Genomic DNA, 23,735 nt, shown 5'->3' with positions numbered 1-23,735 from the left:
AACGTTTCTGTCCTGTGCTGTGTGACTCGCCCTAGTACAGGAGTGACACTGTGCGCAAGGGGTCCGTTTCTGTCCATGTTTCAGCTCAGGACGTTATTTGGCATCGACATCTGCTACCCATAATGCTCCGGACTCACTTCAGTACTGCTTGATGGCTAAGTACCAAACACAACCCAATACATTCTCCGCAAACCACTGACTCACATGAAGGAGAATCCAGCTTACGGGCGTCCAGAGTACAAATGTACTTCATGACTATACCGATGGTGGGAATTTGCTATACAAATGCACTTAAGATAGCATAAAATACCATAACAAAAGAAAGACACCAGTCAACAGAAAATGATAAAATCTCTATTCTGTATCTGTGTTCCCACTTAGTAGTAGGAAGAAGCTGTGGCTTCACTGAACTGGAATGTACTGAAGCGATCTGAGAGAGTTGACCAAAAACCACAAGCAGGATAATGTCAAAAATGATGTATACGGTATGCTGAGTAGATTAGATTTTAATTGCAATATCACTCTAGTGCTGCTTTCAAAGAGCTTCAATGATGCAGAGATTTGGATGTAGATGCCAAGGCAGCATCAAGAAGGTGGTTCAGCACAGATCCATACTGCTTCAGCTAGGCCATGAAGGAGAAACGGTGGCATTAGCAGTAGTGAGAATACTTTAAGGTCAAAAGGTCGAGGAAAGAGCCATTGGAGACACCACTGTTAAATAAACAGCCCATATTAATGGCAAGGATAGGTCTGGAAAGGGTCCATTCATGGTAGATGGTTAGATAAATGCCACAGAAAATCTTGCTGAAAACTTTAGGCCCTGGTAAGTGGCTGCAGCCAGAGGAAGAGGAATAGCACACGGCATTAGAGCCTAACATGTGAAGTCCTAGAATGCCAGTGTGCACAGCTGAAGAGCGATGGCCCTGCACATCTATGTGCAAAAAGCTGGTCCTGGTGTTTGATGGTTTCCTGGTGAGAAGCAATCTTGGTAGATGTAATCAGGCCGTAGCGCGTGTCATGCTTTCCTGATAACTGAGCACAATGAACAGCAGGGAACTCCACAATATGCCTACTGAGTCTGAGAGTGAGGGCAGAGGTCATCTTGACAACTTTTATACACTTAGTTAGTTCTTAGCACTTGACAGTGATTCTATCTACCACAGGACTGAATAGGCACCCAGTATCTGATGTGACTCTGGCCAGGGGCGCAGCTTCTATTAGTGTTGCAGGTGCAGTGCACCAGCGCCCAGAGTCCTGACGGGCCCATTCAACTCTCATTATTGCTGTACTTGATAATTCAAACAGGAATTTCCTTCCTTGAACTAGGGCCCATACACACTTGCCACACTACTGACTCTGGCATCAGCCATGGTTCTAGCTGTCAGTAAAATCTCAGTAGGATTCTCTGCTATTCACTGCATGGGCACAGACAGCCAACACCCTGGCACCGATAAGCTCTCTGATATGAAAAATGACAAATAAAAAGTTGAATATTCCCAACTGGGAAGGAAAGTGGGAACCCTTAGATTTAAAGCAACAGAACAGCAAAATATGAATCACTGTCCTCTGACCAAAGCATACAAGTATAATTATTCTGATATAGCCAAGGAAGATGATCTTATCATGTACTAATTCTGGAGTAATCCTGCAAAGATAACATCTGGATTTTGATGTGATCTCGAATGGCAAGCAGGCAGAACGACGGGCGTTGTCCACAAAAGCAGAACAACGCTTTCCTGAACAACGACCCTGTTTTCCTCTGCCTTAACCACGCATGTCTGAACAACAAATATGCGTGGTTAAGGCAGAGGAAAACAGACTCAGGATCGGAGAAGATGCGGTCCGTTAAGAGGGGCTGGGGTAGGGACGGGGGTAGTTTTAGCGGTGGGGGGGGTCAGGGTAATTTTAGGTTTTAGGTGCTGGATGGGCGGGTCGGGTAGTTTTAGGGGTGGGGGTTCGGGGTACTTTTAGGTTTTAGGAGCGGGTCGCAGTAGTTTTAGGGGTGGGGATGGGGGTTTGGGTAGCTTTAGGTTTTAGGGGTGGAGGTGGGAGGTAGCAGTAGTTTAGGGGTGGGGTAGGGGGGTTGGGATAATTTTAGTTTTTAGGGGCAGGGGTGGGGGGATCGGGGTAGTTTTAGGTTTTAAGGGTAGGGTCAGGGTAGTTTTACCTTTTAGGGGCAGGGTAGGGGGGTCGGATAGTCTTAGGGGCGGGGTGGGGGGTTGGGGTAGTTTAGGTTTTAGGGGTGGGGGTTGGGGTAGTTTTAGGGGTGGGTTGGGGGTCAGGGTATTTTTAGTTTTTAGGGGTGGGGTGGGGGTCAGGCTAGTTTTAGGGGCGGGGTCAGGGTAACTTTAGGGGTGGGTGTGTGGGATTGGGGTAGCTAAGGTTTTAGGGGCAGGGGTTGGGGGTCAGGGTAGCTTTAGGGGTGGGGAGTCAGGGTAATTTTAGTTTTTAGGGGCAGGGTGGGCGTCGAGGTAATTTTAGGGGCATGGGTGTGAAGTGGGGGTAGTATAGTTTTTAGGGGCAGGGGTGGGGGGTTGGGCTACTTTAGGTTTTAGGGGCGGGTGGGGGTTGGGGTAGTTTTATGTTTTAGGGGTGGAGGGGTCGGGTAGTTTAAGGTTTTGGGGGCTGGGGTCACAGTAGTTTTAGGGGCGGGGAGGGGGGTCGCGGCAGATTTAGGTGATGGGGGTCAGGTAATTTTCGTTTTTAGGGGTGATGTGGGGGTAGCTTTAGGTTTTAGGGGCTGGTGGGGGGTCTGGGTAGTTTTAGGTTTTAGGGGTGGGGGTCAGGTTAGTTTTAGGGGAGGGGTTGAGGGGTCGAGTAGTTTTAGGGGCGAGAGTGGCGGGTCAGGAGGGGGGCGCATGCTGGAACCATGCATGCCATTCCACGCATTCCTTTACAACAAAAAATCGTTGTTAAGGCATTCGTGGTAAAAGCATTAGTGGTAACAACGCGGTCGTGGTTCCAGCATGTGTTGTTCCGACGTATATTTGCTGCAGCACCCAGGGACACTTCCTGACCCAGTAGCTTTGGCTTATTTATTCAAGCCCCCACTGGATACTGTAAGCTACAGCCAGTTTTTACCTCGGGTTCCTTCTTCACCCACTTCCAGGTACAGTGCACATTTACATTTATTGTAACCTAAGGATGCCTTTGCTTTTCCCAAAGCATACACCAATTTGGCGTAGGATTTTCCATCTTGAACCTACGCCTGTCCTTCCACAGACTTCAAAACAATTCTAAGCTTTATCTCAATGAACTGGTGCCATGGTCTTCACTTACACCCTAGGTAAGGTGGCATTTTGCAAGTACAAGAACAAATCTACATCCGGGGGGCCCTACTTCTGCTCTGCCAACCAAGGACCCACCCCAACATCTTTATGTTCCCTGACGCTCCACAGCTCTGACGTGAAGCAATGGCAGGATCAGTGTGTTAAGTGCATGAAGAAGAATTAAAGTTTGAGACAACGAGATGGGCAGAATGGCAGGGAGCAACTCATTTCTGGCTAAGAAACAAAATGAAGGACCACAACATGCACTGAGCAAATGATGTGAATTTCATCTGGGATTCCATGCCCTCGCAGCCCTCATGGAAAGGATTCCCACATTATAACGAATAAATTACCAAGAGGAAATTTCACTCTCGTATGAGATACTTTTATTCGTTTACGAAATCTGTTTGACTGTACATCTTGGATATTTTTAAACAGTTGTTAACAAAAGAACTATCTAAAAAAGCAGTGCCAAACAAAACAAAGAAACGGGTAAAAAATGTGCATCTCATATTACAAATTCAGAACCTGAAACGTTTTAATTGTTAAAAACTAAACCCGAGCTCCAGGAAGCCCTCTCTGTAAAGACAGCGTCACTAAAGTATACTTTCGACCCACAGACTGAAAACTAGTGGCATTTCGATACTTGGTATTGTCTGGAACAAATGTCCGAGCACAGCCCAGCATGCACCTCTTGGTATTAGAGGAATCTCATTAGCGTCCAGCATGAGGCAGCCGTGCTTCCAATTTTCTAGTCTCACAACACATAGGGGAGCTCTACTTACCTGGAATTTCACGGGTACTGGAGCTGTACTTGTAGAAGAGGTTCTCGCCGTGGTCGGCCCCGCTGTGCTCCAGGGTGCGGATGGACAGTAGTTTGTCAGCCCAAGCCTGGGCTGAGCGGCATAGATCCCGGCTAAGTTGTAGGGCAGGTACGTTGTGCTGCTTCCTGTACGCATTGTGAGCATCAAGGAACTCCCGCTCAAACTGGCTCCAGTCCCCTCCTGCAGGAAAACCACAGACAGAGTGTTAGTTGAGAGGCAGTACGGAAGGGCGAGGGATGGACTACAGGCACACCCTGGACAGCACTTGATAAAGACAGGTATGGCCTGTCAGGCCGACTGCAAACATCTCAAAGAATCGAAGTATGTTCTATTCACCCTTCGCCATAATACGCGGCTCCGTGAGGTCTCATGTCCCAGCTGGGATCTTAGTTTAAAAAATAAAGCAATTAAGGCACCAGAACTGGTGTACCTGCCAACCTCAAGCATCAGACAATGGTCTCCATGGTGATGGTGGGTAGAGGACCCCCTCCCTAAGGGCTGTCTTTCAGGTATAAGCACTAGGTGAACCTGGCTCGTGCTTTTGCATTGCTTCCTTCAATGTTTCCCAAGGGCCATCCCAGTTGTCCTTCGAGCTTATCCTTAAGGTATTTATTGCGATTTGAAAACTTGAATTTGTAGCAATTTTAACACACTATACTCAGTAACTTGAATTTACCTTAAGGGTAATTTGTAATCTATTCAGAGGAGAAAATACCAGCGAACACATAAAATAAAGAAAGAGCAGGGGGTCTTGGCTTCTCAGTGCCAGTCTGAATGTGACGAGCAAGCTGGCAGCTTTGGGACGGACTCAGGTGGCATTACACGGTTTTGTGTATTCCCAGTTCTTCAACAGGGCAGGCAGCCTCAATCTTCCTGAGCTCTGCCATACATACAGACAACACAAAGCAACACCTAGCCTCATTCTAAAGGTTTTGCATTTTCCCTAATGAAGCATCTAATTTCTTTGGGGGAGAAAACAGCAGATATTAAGGTTTTCAGCAGAGAGATGATCGTGCTTGCTTTACACCAATTTCTGACCTACAGTCGTTTTGAGAGTATGGTGCTCATGACAACTACCCTTGTAGATCCTGTAGCAGTGGCTCAATGTGATACATCGCCTGTAAAATAAAGATTGGAGAAACGTCTTCTGCCAAAGTATCTGTCATAGTGAGACATACCGATTCAACAATTTTAACCAGTTTTAAATTCATAAATCCATCCAAACTCATTTGACACCTGTTCCATAATGTAGTAATGTTCTATTTCGACTGCTGGTGTATAATATATGGAGATATGCTTCCTAATGGGTTTAGTGCACGTGAAGATTTGTTTATGGTGACATTATATATTAATGGATGGTAGATATTGTGGCAGCAGATGTTTTGCAATAGGTTTTGTTCAGTCTATGTTTTCACAGGTTACCATTGGAATTAATGTCCCACACTCGCCCCTCAAACACAGGCAAGCACTTAAATTGTCCCATTCTGCTTCTTGTACCTACATCACACTTTTACTGAATTGGGACAACAGAAATACAGCTGTAACTTGCTGTGATCAAAGCCTTTTTTAGGTCGAGCGCACAAGCGCCCTACCCTGTTGTAATCGATCGGTGGGCTTTCAACCACACCCACCGCACGTCCATCACTATCACTCGTTCGTGAGCTTGCATTTCAAAAAACCTTTGTTAGCATTGGTAAATGCTTTATGTTTGTCCCTCTATGGGGCGGTTTGTTAACCACCTTGGACATCAACCCTGTTACATGGATAATTGCATGTTTGCTAATATGTTTGACTGCAAGCAAACTTCTTTTACTTTTGGGCCTCTCCAAAGGAGTCCAAGGTGGGCTTCTACCACACAAAGTGTGGGAGCAAGATCTTTTGTTTGTGAAGATGGAGTGTATACTCCACATAAGCCAGAGATCTAGAGAAAACTCTGCATGTAGGATCGTGCCGTGGGAGAGGGGGCACAGTAATCTCCAGGATCAATCCCGAGTTGGCCTCCTGGCGCACCAGCCATGTAAGGAGGCAGACGTATTTCTCCCCCTCCAAGTGTGTTCTGGACACTTAAGCATTGAGAATGAAGCAGCGCAGCTGCTCCAAAAGGATAGCATTTTGGGTTTTAACCGGAGTCAGCATGGGGGATGGGAAGGTGTCTAAGACTGCAGCTTTTTCTAGAGTGGTAATCTGTTGTTCAGAGTTTCCAATCTCTCTTTTGAGTGACCTACAGACTACTATATACTGCACACATATTCCCCTAGTAACCAGTTTAAAAGCATCTCACTTGAGTGCCCTGATGGATGCTGTATCACGGTTTTCCATGAAATATTGGTTAATGTGTAGGCCTTGAGATTCACTGAATGTTGGGTACTCCAGTGTCTCTTAGGAGAGTCGCTATGTGGGCACCAGAGGTACTGGGGCCTTCCGTACTACATCTGCTATGTGTGCGTCATGGTCTGAAATAATGAGACGTAGGTAGTCGGAGTGTTTTGATTGAGTCCAAAATGGAGGTTGAGAAGAAGATGCCGTCGAGCCATATGTATAAATCGCACATTGCAAAGTAAAATGAGTACATTCAAGAGTGGGGATTTAGGAATCTCCATGCATCCACTAGTGACCATTGTTGAATCCAACTCATTAAGAACTCTGTCTGGAAATATGGGGGGAATGAGAAGGGGAAAGTGTGAGCAGACGAGCTAAAGGTCAAGTGTACAATAGTAGTCACCAGCCAAAATCAATGGTGTCCCAGCTCTATGTGCCAGTATCCCGGATAGTATCACCCAATAGGCCCCCTGATCTACATTAGGAGCATATAGGCATATTGCCCCTCCTTGTCCACCATGGTATCTAAGGCCTGGAAAGGGACCGCTGGACAAATCCAGATTAGTGCCCCACAGGCGTAGGCAGAGTAGGGGCTAGCTATGAAGGGCCCCCTCCAACACTTGTGCAGGTGCTGTAACTCCTCTGACGTGATGTGAATTTCTTGGAAGAATATAACTTGAGCATTCGGGCACTTGATGTAAGAGTAAACAGAGTAGCGCTCGCTTGCTGTATGCATGCCTCAGACATTTGGGGTGAGGAGTCTTGTCTTATCGAGTGGGGGCATGGGGTTGTTGGTAGTTCTTCCCACGGGGGCCACCAGGTAGGGGGAAAAGGAGCTTCCAGTGACAAATCGGTGAAGTTCCCTTCCTGCAGTAATATTATGGGATAATAGCCCTGGCCAGATCACTGAGTGATGAACTGCAGGGACAGGGGGTATGAAACAGAGGAACATGTAGAACCTACTACAATGGCAGTACACCCAAACTGAATAGTATATTGAACCATCAGTGAAAATGGGGTGGAAACTTGGTGATCCGAGATAAGAAGCAAGCATGAGCTGAATCATAACAGTTGGTCTATTTGGGGCGCAGCATCGAAAGGGCAGAAAGGAAATGGGGGTGGGGTGGGGGAGGGAATAGTAAGAAGTCCGCCATCACTGGCACCCTGCAACCACCGTTGATAAAGTTGACAGACGTCATGGGCCAAAAGCCAAAGAGCCTGTCAAGGTCAGCTGCACACTGTTTGTGGATACGAGTACCCCTGGCCATATTATATTGTCTGCCATTTGTAGTGTGACCAATGGTGGTGTCCGAGAGTCATGGTGTGGTCCATCTGTTGATGCAGGGTCACTATCGGATGTTAAGATGTGGTGATCTCTCTCCTTCTCTGAGGAGTTGGCACTATATTCCAGTGATGACGACACCTGTATAGCCCTGACCCAGTCTTTGATCATCTGCTCCAGGGGTGGGGCTTGCAGACTGTAGAGCACAGAGATGTGCCCCACTGGGCCCGGTGGCATTGCCGTCATCCCCCCGCCAACTGGCCTGGAAGCCCTTCCTCGAGGGCAGTCAGTGGCCTAGTGTGATGTCTGTTTATTCTATATCTTAGGGTCCATGAAGAAAAGGGATTTACTCTCATTAGCAATTTGAGGCAGGCCGGGAACAACAGAGAGTACTAAATGTGTAGTTCATGGAGTCGCTTCTTTGCACCTAAAAATGATGCACGTTCAACCGCATGAGTTTAGTGGGGAAACAACATGATGAGGTGGTTTTCAAGTTTCCGAAGTCGAGCTAAGCTCTCTGCCCTCAGGATGGCATCGAGGTCCCTGAAGTGGAGACGTTCGGAAAGCATGGGGAGCGGAGATGCCCCCATGATCAGTGGCATCACCGGGACCCTGTGAGGTCTCTCCAACGAAAAGAACAGTGTGAGATCAGATGCAGAGACGAAGGAGCTGAAGCAGCCTTTGAAGAAGACAAGGACACTGTGTTCAGGGGACCCTCATGATCCCCTCACAAGTCCCGTCATCAGCATTTGTTGAGCATGGGGGGGGGTGTCCTACTTTGGGTCCTCTACCGTACAGCTGGTCAACAGCACTGATGAGCAGGCTACCCGGTGTGCCCCCAGGTCCCTCCCACCACTGCAGGAGGGTGCTTAAAGGAAGGCATTCCTGTGTCCACCCCGTTCAGGATCATCAGGATCAGCTAAGTCTGAAGCCCACTCATAATCGGGGCCACCACTGCTCCCACCCCTCGTCTGCAGTCTCTGAGAGCGAGGCAGGGCCATGTGCATGTCTACGGACATCCAGGAAGTGCACCCCTCTCACCTCTAGTCACTGTTGCAGATCTCGGACCAGTGGTCCTACAGTGTCACACTGAGTCTCCACTGCAGCCGGGCTGAACCATTCTCAATTGATCCCAGCTCCACCTCACTGAGCGAGGCCCCAAATGGTGTCCTGCTCCAATATCCCGATGGATCGGCGCTCCCCACTGGCAGCCATGGTTGGAGACCGGGAAGGCTGTAAGATGTTGAGCCTAGATTTGGGATAGGCTGTCGTTGTGTCAGGCCTTTGGCGCCGGGTCTTGAGCCTCAGTTGTCTGATTTACAGGGGGCTAATTGGGGCCCTGGCTCTGCCATATATGAATGGTCAGAAATCAGGCAAAGCCAAGCTCCTGGAGGAGTATTGGGAGGACTATAATGATCGATGGAGCTCTATTCAAGAGAGACTGCCATGTTTCCTTACCAAGCCATGCCCCAAAACATTACATATTACTATAAAGATTTATTTTGGAGCACAATGGGAGTTTGCGTTGGAGACTGTAATATTACAGGAAGTTCTGTCCTTGGGATGCACTGTGTTTGTAATTTCTTAAAGTAAGACAGATAAAAAAAACTGTTATCGATATTAGAGGCAAAATGTAGACCAAGCCACCCACCTCCATTGTCTCAGTGACAACCACCTCACTTGTGAAGAGAATTTCTGCATAAAGTGCTCCTGCCAACTCTCAGCTAAAAATGCAATGCCAGCCGGCCTTCCTTGTCATGGAGTCTTGGACTACCTTTTTTCATTCATCAGAAACAAACCAGAGGGAAAAAAAATCGTTTTCCCTATTTCCAACTACCATGGCTTGTTCGGCAGTTGTGAAATTGAAAAATAAGAATTTGTCTGTCTGTCTTACAAGGTTGAGAAGCCTGCAGTTTTGTCACAGATGGCCCTCTGGGTGAAGGTTTCCGATGCTGGAGCTCCTGCAGGCTCCAATGTCATAAATCCACAGGTTCAACCCTAATGTGAATGAAGCAGGAGATTTGACAGGTGATCTGTCAATTTTCACTGGTTTGCAGATTACCACCTACCTCTAAATGAACACCTAAATCTCCAAAAGTAAGAAACATTTGTAGATTAAAAAATAATGTCTCAAACTCTTTAGAAGACCTATTAAGAGACAAAGAGTTCTCACACGTCTAGCCAGATTGAGCACAGACATAGCATTGTTACAAGAAACACATGTTATAGATAATGAGGTTAGTAAACTCAAACGTAATTGGGTAGGTTATGCCTTTACATCTCCTGGCACGGGTAACCGTAATGGTGGTGTTGTTTTATGTAAAAAAAAAAAATTACATGTTAAATTAGTTTTACAAATAAACGACACAGAAGGGTGTTGGCTACTTTTAAAACTTATAATCACTAACACACCAATAACAATTTCAAATGTATATGTACCTACTCACTTGGATAAAACGTTTTGGCCTAATATTGCCAATAAGTTGATGTCTATTAAAGATGATTACTTAATTTTTGGCGGTGATTGCATTCTTGTTTTTGATCCTTTTTTAGATTGTTCCTCTAAAACTAATTTTATTCCCACATCCATGCAGAAACAGTTTTCGTCAGCTATTACATAGAGAGCCATTATTGATTCATGGAGATTCAGTAATCCCATGTTACGAGAATACACATGTTTTTCTCCAGGACACTTTTCCCAATCCAGGATTGATCATTTATTTAAATCTAAGTCCTTATCTCCACATATCCTAGGTTCAGAGATTGGTAAAATTCTAATTTCCTATCATGCCCCAGTTACATTAGATCTGGAATTACCTTCTGTTACTCCCAAAATTAATCATTGGCGATTTAAAACCTCTCTTTTAACAGACATTACTTTTATTTAAAAAAAATCAAGAATTTATACATGAATATTTTTTATTGAATGATCCACCTGAACTCTCACTTCACACAATATGGGATGCTTTTAAAGCTGCATCACTGAATTTTATTTTAACATACGTTTCTAACAAAAAGAAATCTAATAATAAAAAATCACTTAACATCATTAAACATATTAAATCCCTTGAAAATATTTATTATATGTCTAAAACAAAAGAATGTCTGAATGAATTAGTTAACGCTAAATTACAATTCAATAAATTCTCTACAGATATAATGCTGCCTCATTTCTTCTTAAATCAAGTGCCAAATATTATGGTGGACAAAACAAAGCGGGCAAACTTCTAGCAAATTATTTAAAAATTTAAAAGGATAGAACCAAAATTGAAATTATTTTACGTGATGATCATACCCCAGTCACTAATGATAGAGAGATTTTGCCTGAATTCTCTGACTACTATAATAAACTTTATACCCCAGAAAATGATCCATCTAATTTGAATATCACTAGATACTTAAACTCTATTAAACAGGAATTAGCTTCAAATATTGATTTTTCTCCTCTAGATGCTGATATTCCTTTCAAAAATATTCAGGGAGTAATTAATTTGATTAAAACAAATAAAGCCCCCGGACCAGACGTTTTTCCTGTGGAGTTGTATTTATCTTCTTCAAAATTGTTAATCCCTAAATTACACAAACTCTTCACATCTTTTACATCTAATAAAGCGTCTGGCACTTTTCAAGATGCTTTGATTTGCCTCATTCCAAAAGAAGGTAAAGATGTTAAATTATGTACTAATTAGCAACCAATATCCCTAGTTAATACTGATTACAAAATATTCGCTAAAATTCTTGCAATTAGACTAGAATCTTTCCTTCCCATTTTAATTGGCAGGGAACAGTCAGGTTTTATTAAAGGTAGATATTTTTCAGATAATTCTAGACTTTTCTTTGACATTTTAAATAAATCTAAGACTTATTCGAAATCATTACCTGCTATATCCTAAGATGTCAAAAAAGTGTTTGATCGCATCCATTGGGATTATCTTTATGCTACTCTTTTTTGGTTCGGTTTTGTCAAACTAGTGTCCATTTCATATAGCTCACCTAAAGTGTCAGTTTTTGTAAATGGTATTACTTCTTCATCCTTTTCTCTTTACAGAGGAGTCAGTCAAGGATGTCCCTTATCTGCTTTGCTTTTTATCTGGGAACTTGAGCCCTTTTTATCTTCTATTCGTCAGAATAGTAATATGCAAGGATTCAATTATAGAGATTTGCATATCAAATGCACAGCATATGCTGATGATATTCTATTATACTTTATCTTCCCCTGAAATTTCCTTAAAACCCTTTTTAAATATGGTCTCAAATTTTGCAAAACGTTCAGGTTATAAGCTTAACACTGATAAATGTGAGTTTCTTCCACTTAATAAATGGTGCTTTAAACATGAATTTGCATCTTCAAATTTTCTTTGGAATCCTGCAAAAATAAAATATCTAGGCATCTGGTTTACAAATTCTTTGAAAGATACTGTTTCTATTAATTTTGGTGCTCTTTTGTCCACTCTTAAGAATCTAACAACAAGATGGAACCCTTTGTTTTTCTCATGGTGGGGTAGACTGGATTCTATTAAAACGATGCTTGTTCCTGTAATAATTTTCTATCTCTCTAATATTCCCTTTAATATTTCTCCTCTCCTTGTTAAGAAAATCAATTATATTTTAATCTCCTTTCTATGGAATAATAGGAAGTCTTGGATGTTTCTTAAAAGGCTGCAACAACCCAAACAAGATGGGGGGAGTCAATTTTCCAAATTGTCAACTTTATCATACTGCCTTTTATCTTAAACATTCAATTCATTTGTATCATGAAGATGCTTTATACCGAAAACCCTTATGGGCTGATTTAGAATTATTTTTTATGAATCTGTTTTCATTCACCAAATTTATTTCTCTCACCCAGCGTCCAGCCAATATCTCATTACCGGTTCTTAAAACCGCTTGTAAAATATTACATCCTATCTTTAATTCTAGATTTTCCAATTTAAATCAATTTCTTTATCTGTCAATTTGGTACAACAATCTTATTAGTATAAAAAATAAATGTGTTTTTGGAAGTCATGGCATAAAAAGCGCTTAATATGGGTACCTCAATTATTAGATAATCACTCATTACTTTTGTTTACGCAGGCCAAACAGTTATTACATTTTCCTACAGCTTTTCAAAACAAATATCAGCTCTTAACCACTGCTGTCCTACAATCGTATACCTCTATATTGTCTGTAACCTTCCAAGCACCTACACCTTCCGCTGTATTACAAATCTTACCAATGTTTCCCTCTGCCTCAAAAATGTACTCTCTTCTCAATTATGTAGCTCAACCAAGGCAGAAGACATTAGTGGAATTACAATGGGAAGATGACTTAGGAACCTCATTTCCTATTCCTTTATGGAATAGGATATGGACTAAAATTTGCAAAACATCTAGTGCAGCTAACACTACTCAAACGCTATTTTTTCTCATAATAGATTACTACTTACACCATATATTTTAAATAAAACAAATTCTTCTATAATGTCGACATGTTGGACATGCCAAGTCTCTAATTCGACTCTAAAACATATGCTATTTGAATGTCCACAAACATATCAATTTTGGCTTCAGGTATGGTCTCAAATTAATTAAAAATGTTATACCTCTATACCATTTTCGTTTATAAATGTATTTTTGGGTAGTCTTTCTGATATTTCGATAAATTGTGAAATTAATGTGCAAATTGTGGATTTATTAAGTGCTGTAGCTTTCCAGTAAATAACAAAAAATTGGAAAAATGCTCTCAATATTTCTTTTCAGGCATGGTAGTATGATGTTTGTTATAACCATAGATTAGACACCAATTTTGTTACTCCACTGTCTTTAGCTATTAAAAGACAGATTTGTTGGTTACCTAGAACTAATATGCTAAATTACTCTGCATTAAGAACTAATTTGCATCAACCCATTTCTGAAGAAGTGTTAGAACCCTCTAGAATCTTTTTTATTACCCATCTCAATGTTTGAGTTAGTTATTATTCTTAATTTATCGTTTAAAGTATAAGGCTGATATAGTTATATATCAGGAGGTATGCTTATTCATATTTTAGTTTATTTCTTATAATATTTGTAACAGTTTATTTGTTTGATCCTACATTCTACTCAACTGTTTAACATCAATGTTCTTATTAATTTAAACAGAATAATTGAATATTTTTAATAGACTTCTTGAAAATTAAAACGCTTTAGAACTCCACATACTTTGTGAGTTGGTGTACTGTGTCATAAAACTGAGGTGGACATTATCTCGACTACTGGATAAACAGAGGTATTCTCAAAATAGGAGACATGCTTGAGGGAGGGCAAATAATCCCTAGTCGTTAATGAAGATTTAAATATGGATTGTGCCTTTCTAGTCTTTGGGGCGATCCTAATCTGAATACTGTCTTAACTTAATATACTTATGTTATGAGCTGGTTTGGTATTGGGGGAGTCTTTCTCTTTATTGAACGTTCTATCACAAAAACATATCTCAGATGCTTCTTGTGTGGGGTTCCAGACTCCAGAAGTGGCATATGGTGCCTGGGACAGCCACCAGGGGACGTTGTGTGTTGCTTTCTTAGAATAAATCCATTATGGATGTTTATCTCCATGTTGCCTTCTTCTATCAAACATAACAACCTTTGCAAAAGATTACAGTCTTCATGTGCATTTAAATTTCTCCGTCAAAGCACTATGGATCCATTTCAGTAGTCTTTGGAAGCATGGCACTTTGGATGTGGTGAAAATATAACCACATCTTAGTGACTTACTACACTTTTTAATATTATTCCCAAAGTCAACAATAGCATGTCAGGTAACCCGAGACAGGAGAAAATATATGTCAACTATCTGGTCATCGATTGAAAAAAGTAAAAGAAAAAGGTTTACAGAAACTGTTTAACTGCCCTCAGATAATAAACTACTGGACTAGTGTACAGTTAATATCAAATGTGACCAAAGAACTATCTCATGGATGATGTCAATAATAACTCATTCACTAAGCTGTGGTTGCTGCAGGAAACAAAATCATACTGCAAAATGGTAGAGTACAAACATTGAAGTGTAGAAAGACAGTGAAGAGATGATGTGTTTGATAACATTGAAAAGGGTTACTCGGTCTCCACATGGGAATAAAGGAAACTCAGTCTCATTTGGGGAAATATGGGGAACATGCTTATGGTTAAAGACAGACAAATGCTCCTCATTTACTATTTTTAAGGAGAGGAGCTGCTTCTAATTGTTTTGATGGTGGGTTGGTTGATGTACATTTAGATATCATAAACCGAACTTTACAATTTATTTGCCCAGGCAAGAAAATGCTATATACCTTTGATATTCAATGCAATACCTCAGTCAATAAAATATTTTATCTGGTGGAATATTTCCTACCACTATGGTTTATGGAGCAGTTACCTCCACTTCGATGCAATCCATCCCTATCACCCAGCACAAAGGTGTTTACTTCAGACACCTCCAAATGGTGAACAAACTTCCACACTTGTGTCCATTTAAAGCTGCAACTGACAAGAGGAGGAGATTCCTGCAGACTGTCCACCACCCCACGTGTTTCACTCTGCTGCAAGTAACAACTCCAGCCTCAACACCTGCAATACTCTTAGGGTCTGATTTAGGCAGTGCTTAATTTGAGCCGGTAGTTTCTCTTGGTCCTACCAGCACTTACTTTTGAGGACTGCCACTTATTTTTCCACATTAAACATTTACTGACTGCGAGAGAGAGAGAGAAACACACAAAGGGGAAAGAAGGAGAAAGAAAAAAAATCAACAGTCACAAAGGTAGAAAGAAGGAACCTGTAAGAGTTAGATAAAAGAGCAGGGAGTGTCTGGCAGTGAACTAAAGAAGCATGAGGTGGAATACAAACTATGCTGCCTTAGTATTCTGTAAGCTGACATTTAATCTTGCCAGCCGTGGACTTGTGAGCAGAGCTTTGGGCACTGGCATTCATTATTTTACAAATGAAGCACGGATTTAGAGTTTGGTCCACTAGTTCCTCTGTCCCAACATGATGGGTATCCTGTTTCCCTTTCACAAGCGCATTATATCCTACGACATTTCTAATAAGCCTGATGCAATATCCGTAAAGTTTGTGATGGAGTACTCGTCCGTTAAACTCGAACTCAAGCCCTTAGTCTTATAACTGATAAACTCACCTATGAATGAAGTTTCACAAGGGCATTCCCTGCTGACAGATTGTATTTCCCCAAAATATAGAAAGATAGAGAAGGGCAGAGGAAGCTGCTTCACGGTTTCCCCACTCTGTCTTTTGCCCTAACCATGTCTCAGAACTTTACCTGTGATTCCGCTTCCTCAGTAATGTCACCAATAGAAATAAGCAGGGCTGTAAGTGGGATGAAAAAAGTGTGTGGGGCGCTCTAAAAGGTGGACGGCAGATGTAACTAAGGGTGTGACTTAAATATGTGAACTAAATTGGTTTGATTTCCATATCGTACCACCCGACCGGTATTTTGGTGCCTCTTTGAGCATTCTGTTATTGCATCCAAATATATACCACAATAACTGGCATACACCTAAAAGATCTAGGACTATTGGCTTTGTCAGTTATTTTGTTGCAAATAATTATTATTGAAAATGTTTTAATTAGGAGTCTGAATTAAACATTTCTGTGGCTAATGGGAGGGGTAGTAGTAGTCTTCAGAGCCTCTCAACTACACCTTTTTTCTTCACTCAATGTCAGACATTTATGCATTTTTCTTTACACATCTCCTCCATCCATATTTTGCATCTCATCTCTGTCCTCTTCAGCATCCTCTTTTCACTTCCTTCTGAACGTACTTCCTCACATCTTCTTCCCTTCACCGCCTCCAAACACCCACTCATCCGGAAGCACTATATTATCTTTTCCTTTCGCCTTGTCGATATTTTGAGAACTGTGAATCTCCTTCTAACGTATTTGCATAGAATAAAAGTTGCTGTGTTTTTACAGAGAGGCCAAGGATTGGATAACCATCTATTTGGAACACTTTTCTGACCACTAGCATGGACTTTCACTTCCTTCGGCCTCAATTGCAAAGCACTCAATCGTGGCCCAGTTAAAACACCTGGAGGCGACTCCAGTTCACACTACAACAAGAGCAATATGCTACATAAAACAAATATAAAAACATATCATCCTGGAACTAGCGAACACTCTTTGGGAATGCAACAGCAAGTTACACATTTAAAAAATAAATAAGAATTAAACCTCTGACTGTATTACCTTAATGTTTTTCACAATCATTACTCTGAAATTTCTCAGGGTTATTGTACATACAGTTAGGACATGACTACAGGGCGAAATAGGTACATGTTTCAATTTCCGCCTTTAAATTGTTGTCGGATCTTGGACCCGGAAGGACCCGGCCTACTTAAAGCCCTGGGAATTAGGGATGGCTACAATGCTGCATTCTGAATGATGTTGAAAAGTGCGAGGTGCACTATATAAGCATCATATCGTTTTCGGCATATTTAAATATCATAAACATCGTAAAACATCACTGCGAGGCCTGATGAGTGTGAGGCACTGTAATATCGCATAGTTAAAAATGTCTATAAAGATAAAAAGCAAAATGCAGCTGTGTAAGGCCTTCTGTTCACGTGTATTGTGAAGAAATAATACAGTATTCATGGAGCGTGCATTTCTTTCCGTTAAGGCTGGAGGATACAATTCAACACAGCACTAATTGCGAATATTTTATCTGCCTCCGGCATCAACAGCAGAATTATTTTATTCTGGGCTTATGACGGAAGCAGGAAAATATATTCATGGTAAATTGTTTCATCCACATTATCGCGTCCTTCAGCTGTCAGTCCGCGGAGTGGGTCTGTGCTCCCTCCCTAGGCACAGCTGGAGAGTTGGCCAATACAACAAACAGAGTGAGAAGTTCAGCCTCGCCCGTTACCCTGGGTTCCACCCAGCTTCCCCTCCACGCCCTCCCCCGCACTCCCGCCCTCTATCAAAATCAAATGTAGATCATGAAAATAGACAGAGTCGTCCTGGCCCGTCAAACACCAGAGATGGCACTGTTCTCTCTCGTGAAACCGTCCTGCCTTTGCTTTAACAAGCATGCATGGGCTAAGTTTGGAATTCTCGTCTGTGTTACAAAACCATCATGTGCCTGCGATAAAAATGGGAGCAGAAGGACAGCAGGATGGAGAATGCCATATTTTGGCTCTGTGCATACCCAACCCTACCGCTGGGTGACACTATTGTAACACGGCATAGCTGAGTCTCATAGCTGGGCCAATGGAAGATACTGCTCCGGTTACCTGAGCCTTCAGGGGTTTCAAAGGATTCTTGGTGCTCCTTTTGAGATGCATTGGTCCAGCACATACTGCCTCTCCCTGAAGTCTCTTCCATGAACTGCTGCTTTTTTTGTGTGTTTCCCACAGAGGAAAGGTTTGCTTAATGATTATTTCACTTCATTAAATTGAAGGTCCAAGACTAAAAAGACAGATATTTACCCATGTATGTTAACTTTTACATTGACGGTAAATAGCCGACATATGTGGAATATATAGCGGAATCCAGGTGCACGTCGAGGAAGCTGCAACAGTATCCCGGGGGTATTTTGTAATTCTTTTCTTTAAGCATCACGACATCGCAGTAATGCAACTGCATACAGATTTTGTCCTGCCCTTGACAGCATACATCTCCAGCCATATTCAGTGTGGGAATTTAGCTTTACAATAGTTTTTGAATATCCAAAAAAAACCTATAGTGTTGTGAATATTCCACATAATCTCCCACCCTGAAGTGCAAATTCGCATCTGTGAGAACTCAGTTCTGGCAATGTAATCCCCTTGGGTTTTTTTCTTCCCTATTTGGGCAACCTGATTTTTGGGCCTCTGATACGAGTGATGCTATTATAAGGGGTTGGGAGTGCTAACAGCCAGCAATCAACTTTTAAGATAAGATCTCTTTCTGCATAGCGAGGGTAGGAGTTTCTGTGCTGGTTGCAAGTTAACACGTGCATACAGGCATGTGTACAGCTACCTGTATGTGGTGAGTGGGTAAGACTACTGTCCAACTTAGCCAGCTATCTCCACACAGGTATCCTGTCGCAGAAGCGACTCATCAGTGTCTGGTGTGGACAATGTCTTTGCCTTATATTGTAAGACAGCATTCATAGTGTGTTCAGACATTAATTTCCACATATCTGTATTCATAAATGCACGCAGAGATGTATCATAATTCTCTGACTCAGCTTCGAATAAGATTTAGACCTTTGAATCACCCTGCTGGGCCAGGTTAATTAGCCTACTGGCCATCTGGAGGATCCACGGCCTCCCAACACAATAGGGCCATTAGCCAGTGATTAGGCTTGCTCCTGGAAAGTAGGTTTGAAAACAATCTGATTATGCTAATTATTTTCCACAATGTGCCTCGTCAGGGAAGGATCAACTCCACAAAAACAGAAGAGGGTAGTCAGATCACTGGAGGCAATCACAAGCGGGGCACCATGAGAAGTTCTGGATGCAAGGCACCAGGCAGCTCTAGCAGTTAGGGCCAAGGCTTAGGCAGTCAAACAAGGTCTTTCAACAGACTACGTGAGGGCACCAACTTGGAAATTTCCAAAATGCTGGGCAGGAGGGATGAAAAAGGAGTAGAGTGATGATGTGTGACACTAGGATTGGGCTGAAGTGCTTCTATAATCGTCCACCCCACTTAAAAACCCCTGCACAAGGGAGAGACATTTAAAAACCATCTAGACCTAGAGAAAGTGATGCGGGAGGGATGCCCAGATGGAGAAGGACCGACATCTGACCCAACTGCAAAGATGGCCTCAAGGATTTCTGATATCAGATGGCAACCAGGCACTAGGACTTATTTCTCCATGGCCAGTAGCCTGTCTCTCTTACTGTCTATGGGGGACAGTAGAAGTATAAACCTATTGGGGGCATGCTGGGGGCTTCCTAGATCTTCTGTGCACTTGTGTAGAAGGAGAGTGACCTCCAGAGAGAGGCGGTCTCTGACTTGCACTGCCTGTGGGCTCTAGAAGTGACAAAAGGAGGCTGTGAGGCCTGGATGCTGACAGGGAGGAAACTCTTCCTTAGGGTCATGTCACTGCTGATGAAGATGGCTCTGGGCCCAGGATGAGAGCCAGGTACCCAGACAGGTCGGTCCTGTGTGAGGAGGAAGAGCAATAAAAATCTGACTACCCGATAAATGTGGCGACACCCTGACAAAGCTAGCAGCTTGATTTTTTATAACTTCGACCCCATTGTACAGAGCCTAGTATATGTCAAGAGTATTGTTGCTATATGGTTCAGGGCTCAATAGGGGTGTGTACTGTTAGGAGGGTGTCAACATAGGAATTCCCACCTGCCATTATAAATATATTTGTTAAATAACGCATAATATTAAGTAGTGGGTGAGTAGTAAGGTACTTTTTGTTGTAACAAGTAAAAGCACAGACTGGGCAACGATTTACTGAGTGTTTGTTAGGTATGTATGGCCTAGGTGCTAGACCACACCACCTCTTCTAAGTAGTCCTTGGATTGCTACCTCGAGAGAGTCAAGTGCTACAAAGCTATACTAGGGGCCAGATCTACAAAGGGGTTTACCGTTCACAAACCGTCCAACTCAGTATTAAGAAGGAATGCTAAAACTATTTTACCTTTGTACTAAACACATTTAGTGAATCCTGTAAATGGTTAGTGTTAAAGTATTTCTGAATCACTGAATGTCCTTAGAAATGCATAAAGATTTGGTATTTCGAAGAGGAGCATTGTTAGCATTCCTTCCAAATACTAAATCAGTATGCTATGAAAGGGAAATTCGCCTTTTTATCATGGTCACCCAGGGATTTTCACCTTTTTCTGAACTTTATATTTTTCTGCTGTCTTTAGAACTCTGTATACTTTACCCTTGCTAAGCAATGGTAAAATCGCTGCACTTCCCATTTAAATATAGTTAATTCCACCTTTCAAAATAAAGGCAAGGTGCATGGTATGTAAAAGGTGAATATGCAGAAATGTAATGTTAATATGTTCTTACAGTAACTAGCACCAAAACGCTACTCTTCACTGTGGCAGGTCTACTGCCCTATGTAGAAAACAGAGCATAGATTAAAAATCCTAATACTGTAAGTCTGGAATGGGACTACATAGAAAAATAATCAAACAACTATTTTTAAGTTATTAAAAATCTAATTCAATTGTGAATTTGTATTGTTAAGAAATATTAAGGAAAATGTACTTTAAAAAAATTACCTTTTGTGAGCCTGGAGGGTAAATATGCACTTACTCTTCCACTTCTGTCAGCCAGTAATTAGCATTTCAATATGTTGGAAAAGGGTGCAAAATGCTTCACAAGAGTAAACTATAGGCTAATTTGAATGGGCACAGACGACTCCTCTGAACCTTACTGAATATGCAGGGTGGGTGCTACCAGAACCCTTTTTGACATTACTGTGTAAAATCCTGCTTGAGTGTCAAAGCCTGCTTTAAAGGTCTTCTGGGTGTACATATAACATTAGGGGCACACTGGAAAGGGAAGGGAATAACATGCCACAAACAATTCTTTTATATCCACTGTCTGGTTGCTGGAAAACACCACTTTTGTTCTACCATACATCTGTCTCTGGGTTTTTTGTGGGTACTGTAGCTACTCCAATCGAATTTTAGTGCTATATGTGGGAGGACACTAGGATTTCTAAGACATAGTACACCCCACGTACACACTACCAGCCCTCAGAGCCCAAGGTTACTGTGGCCAAAGACTTTTGCCATTTTGAAAATTCTCAAGGTGGGTGGGGTTGGCCCTAGGAACTTTTACCCCATTGGTTAGGGTGTGCCCAGGAGTCATTCTAACCCACTAGCTTGTGTCTTGACTTTGCTCCTCACTGGAACAGTCCAGCCAAAACTGCCAGGCAAGGTTGTCACTGAAGTGCAACACAAGCAACCTTGGACTGGTTTTGCCATGATAAGGGCTCAGCAGCCAGGTATACCATTTGTGTGTTTAATGTACTGCTGTAAGAGGCAAGGGTATGCCCAGATATGGGTCCCATGCTCACTGTGCCACTGGAACCACGCTATATCTAGCTGATGAGCCCTTATCAGGGCAGACCCGGTCCAAGATTGCTTCTGTTCCAGTTCAGTTAGGACCTGGCCTGGCAGTTTGGATTTGGTTGTTTCCATAAAGAGCAGAGTCAAGGATGATTTTCATATGGCTGGGTCCAAACTGAGGTGGCATGGTGAGCACAAGAACGATGGCTAGGGATCCTACCTGAGGAAATGACAGTGGTTAGAAAAAAGTGTTTATTTTTGCAAACTCTTTGTGAATGGTGATTTACAGTATTTTTATTTTTATTTTTTATGTATGAACTTATGTATATATTTTGTGCTCCTAAAGAAGAAAAATACGTTCAAAAAGCATGGTGCCCAAATTTAAGTAATTTGTGATTTAGGTAAAACATTTAAAGAAAATGAACTATTGCCTAAATATTGTAATGGAAACTTTCTGTGATCTTATGCAAAACACTCATAACCCAGTGCACAAGAAAGATGCTTAGAACTAAAAGTGACCATATGAGCATGCCGACTGAGTTAACAAAATGTTGTAGGTGCAACAAGAAAAAGCTACCTTTTTATGTTATTATTTTTGCTATTATGCTAATTTGTTTCTGCAAACCATAGGTGTGTACCGTACTCAGAGACTGAGTTCTTTAAAGGACACTCCTTTGATCCATGGTATCCACTAAGTACAGTTGTTTCCTTTGTTCCTCAATTGCAATGAGCATAGATAAAGGGTTTGCACTTAGTTTAACATCAGCTTCCGATTCAAATCAGCCTATTACAATGTGCTTCCATGTATGCTGAATAGAATGATTTGGGTCACTCCTGTGGCATCTTTAATATGCCAAATGAAAGGGATTCCCTGGAAAATACAGCAGGACCCCTGAGAGTTTTAGAAGGAGCACAATCCAATGATTTAAAAATAGCTGAGAGAATATTGGTGCCACATTATTGCTGCATGTGGCTCTCCACCAGCTTTGATCCATCAATGGATCATGTTAGAATAATTATGAATGTCAAATGAAGATGGACAAGTCCAGAACCAGATCCAGTGATCTCAACAAAATTGCTACTAAAATCCAAATGGGGCTATCACAGTCCCTTTGCACAAACAGGCACAGACGGCAAAACCCCTGATTCTTGAGTTTCTTTGAGAAAGCTTGACCCTAAGAGGTGCTACCTTCTTTATGACTGACTAGAAGATCAGACATACTAACACATTTACTGGCCGCAAACACGGCAATTCAGTAAATCTCAGGTTTGCAACCAGTATATGTGTTTTTCAAATTCACTAAACCGATTTCGTGATTCAGTAACAGATTACCAAATCCCTAAATGGGTTTTAGGAAATGATACAAAATTCGCAAAACACAGATTTCTTATAGTATGTATTAAGGTTTTGCAACCAAAATCCGGTTGCAAAACATTAATATTTTACAGACATGTTAAAGGAGGTAGTAGCCCATCTGCAAACAGGAAGGTGGTCCCCAAAGGACCTCTTTCCCTTTGAGAATGTTGAAAAAAACATTTTCAGGAATAGGCAGTGGTGTCTGTGACCAGTGCCTACTCCTTAAAGAAAAGTCTCTAAAACGTATTTTTTATTTTTTTTCGTTTTTTAAACACTCCCATTATCCTTTACAGAAAATAAGCTGCATTTGTTTTTTGTTTTAAAAAAGACTGCTTTGTTTCAAAGCACTCACAGACATGGTGGTCTTGCGTCCCCAGCAGGCCACCATCCCTGAGGTAACAATGACTGATAGTGGGTCATAAGTTGTGACCAAGTCATTATTATTAATGAGGTAGGTAGGTCGAATTGTGACCCAATACATGTTGGTATTTTCTGATCTGACGTATTAGGACATAGGTTAGTCTGCAAACTACCAATGCATTCTGTAAAAGTCAATGAACAAATAGCGACCACTTTTAAGGAAGGATCAATAATCACAAAAAGTTATTTGATAGTGATCTTTATTTTTCAGAGTCTTGCAGACGTAGTATTGTTGTGGTAACAACAAAGAGGCCTATACCCTCTTGAGCACTCTT

The 23,735-nt window shown here is 41.9% G+C and overlaps 1 protein-coding gene across 3 annotated transcripts in view; it reads right to left on the bottom strand.

The window, feature by feature from the left end:
• The window catches only part of LOC138301163 (uncharacterized), a 377,689-nt gene that overhangs the window by 152,655 nt on the left and 201,299 nt on the right, over positions 1-23,735 (bottom strand). For all 3 annotated transcript variants that reach the window (XM_069241353.1, XM_069241354.1, XM_069241355.1), the window contains exon 3: positions 4,055-4,273. In XM_069241353.1, coding sequence (XP_069097454.1) covers positions 4,055-4,273 — 219 coding nt within the window. The remainder of the gene's footprint in view (positions 1-4,054; positions 4,274-23,735) is intronic.

The sequence above is a fragment of the Pleurodeles waltl genome, chromosome 6 (assembly GCF_031143425.1).
Source record: "Pleurodeles waltl isolate 20211129_DDA chromosome 6, aPleWal1.hap1.20221129, whole genome shotgun sequence".
NCBI lineage: Eukaryota > Metazoa > Chordata > Amphibia > Caudata > Salamandridae > Pleurodeles > Pleurodeles waltl.
This window is presented reverse-complemented; position numbering and strand designations above follow the sequence as displayed.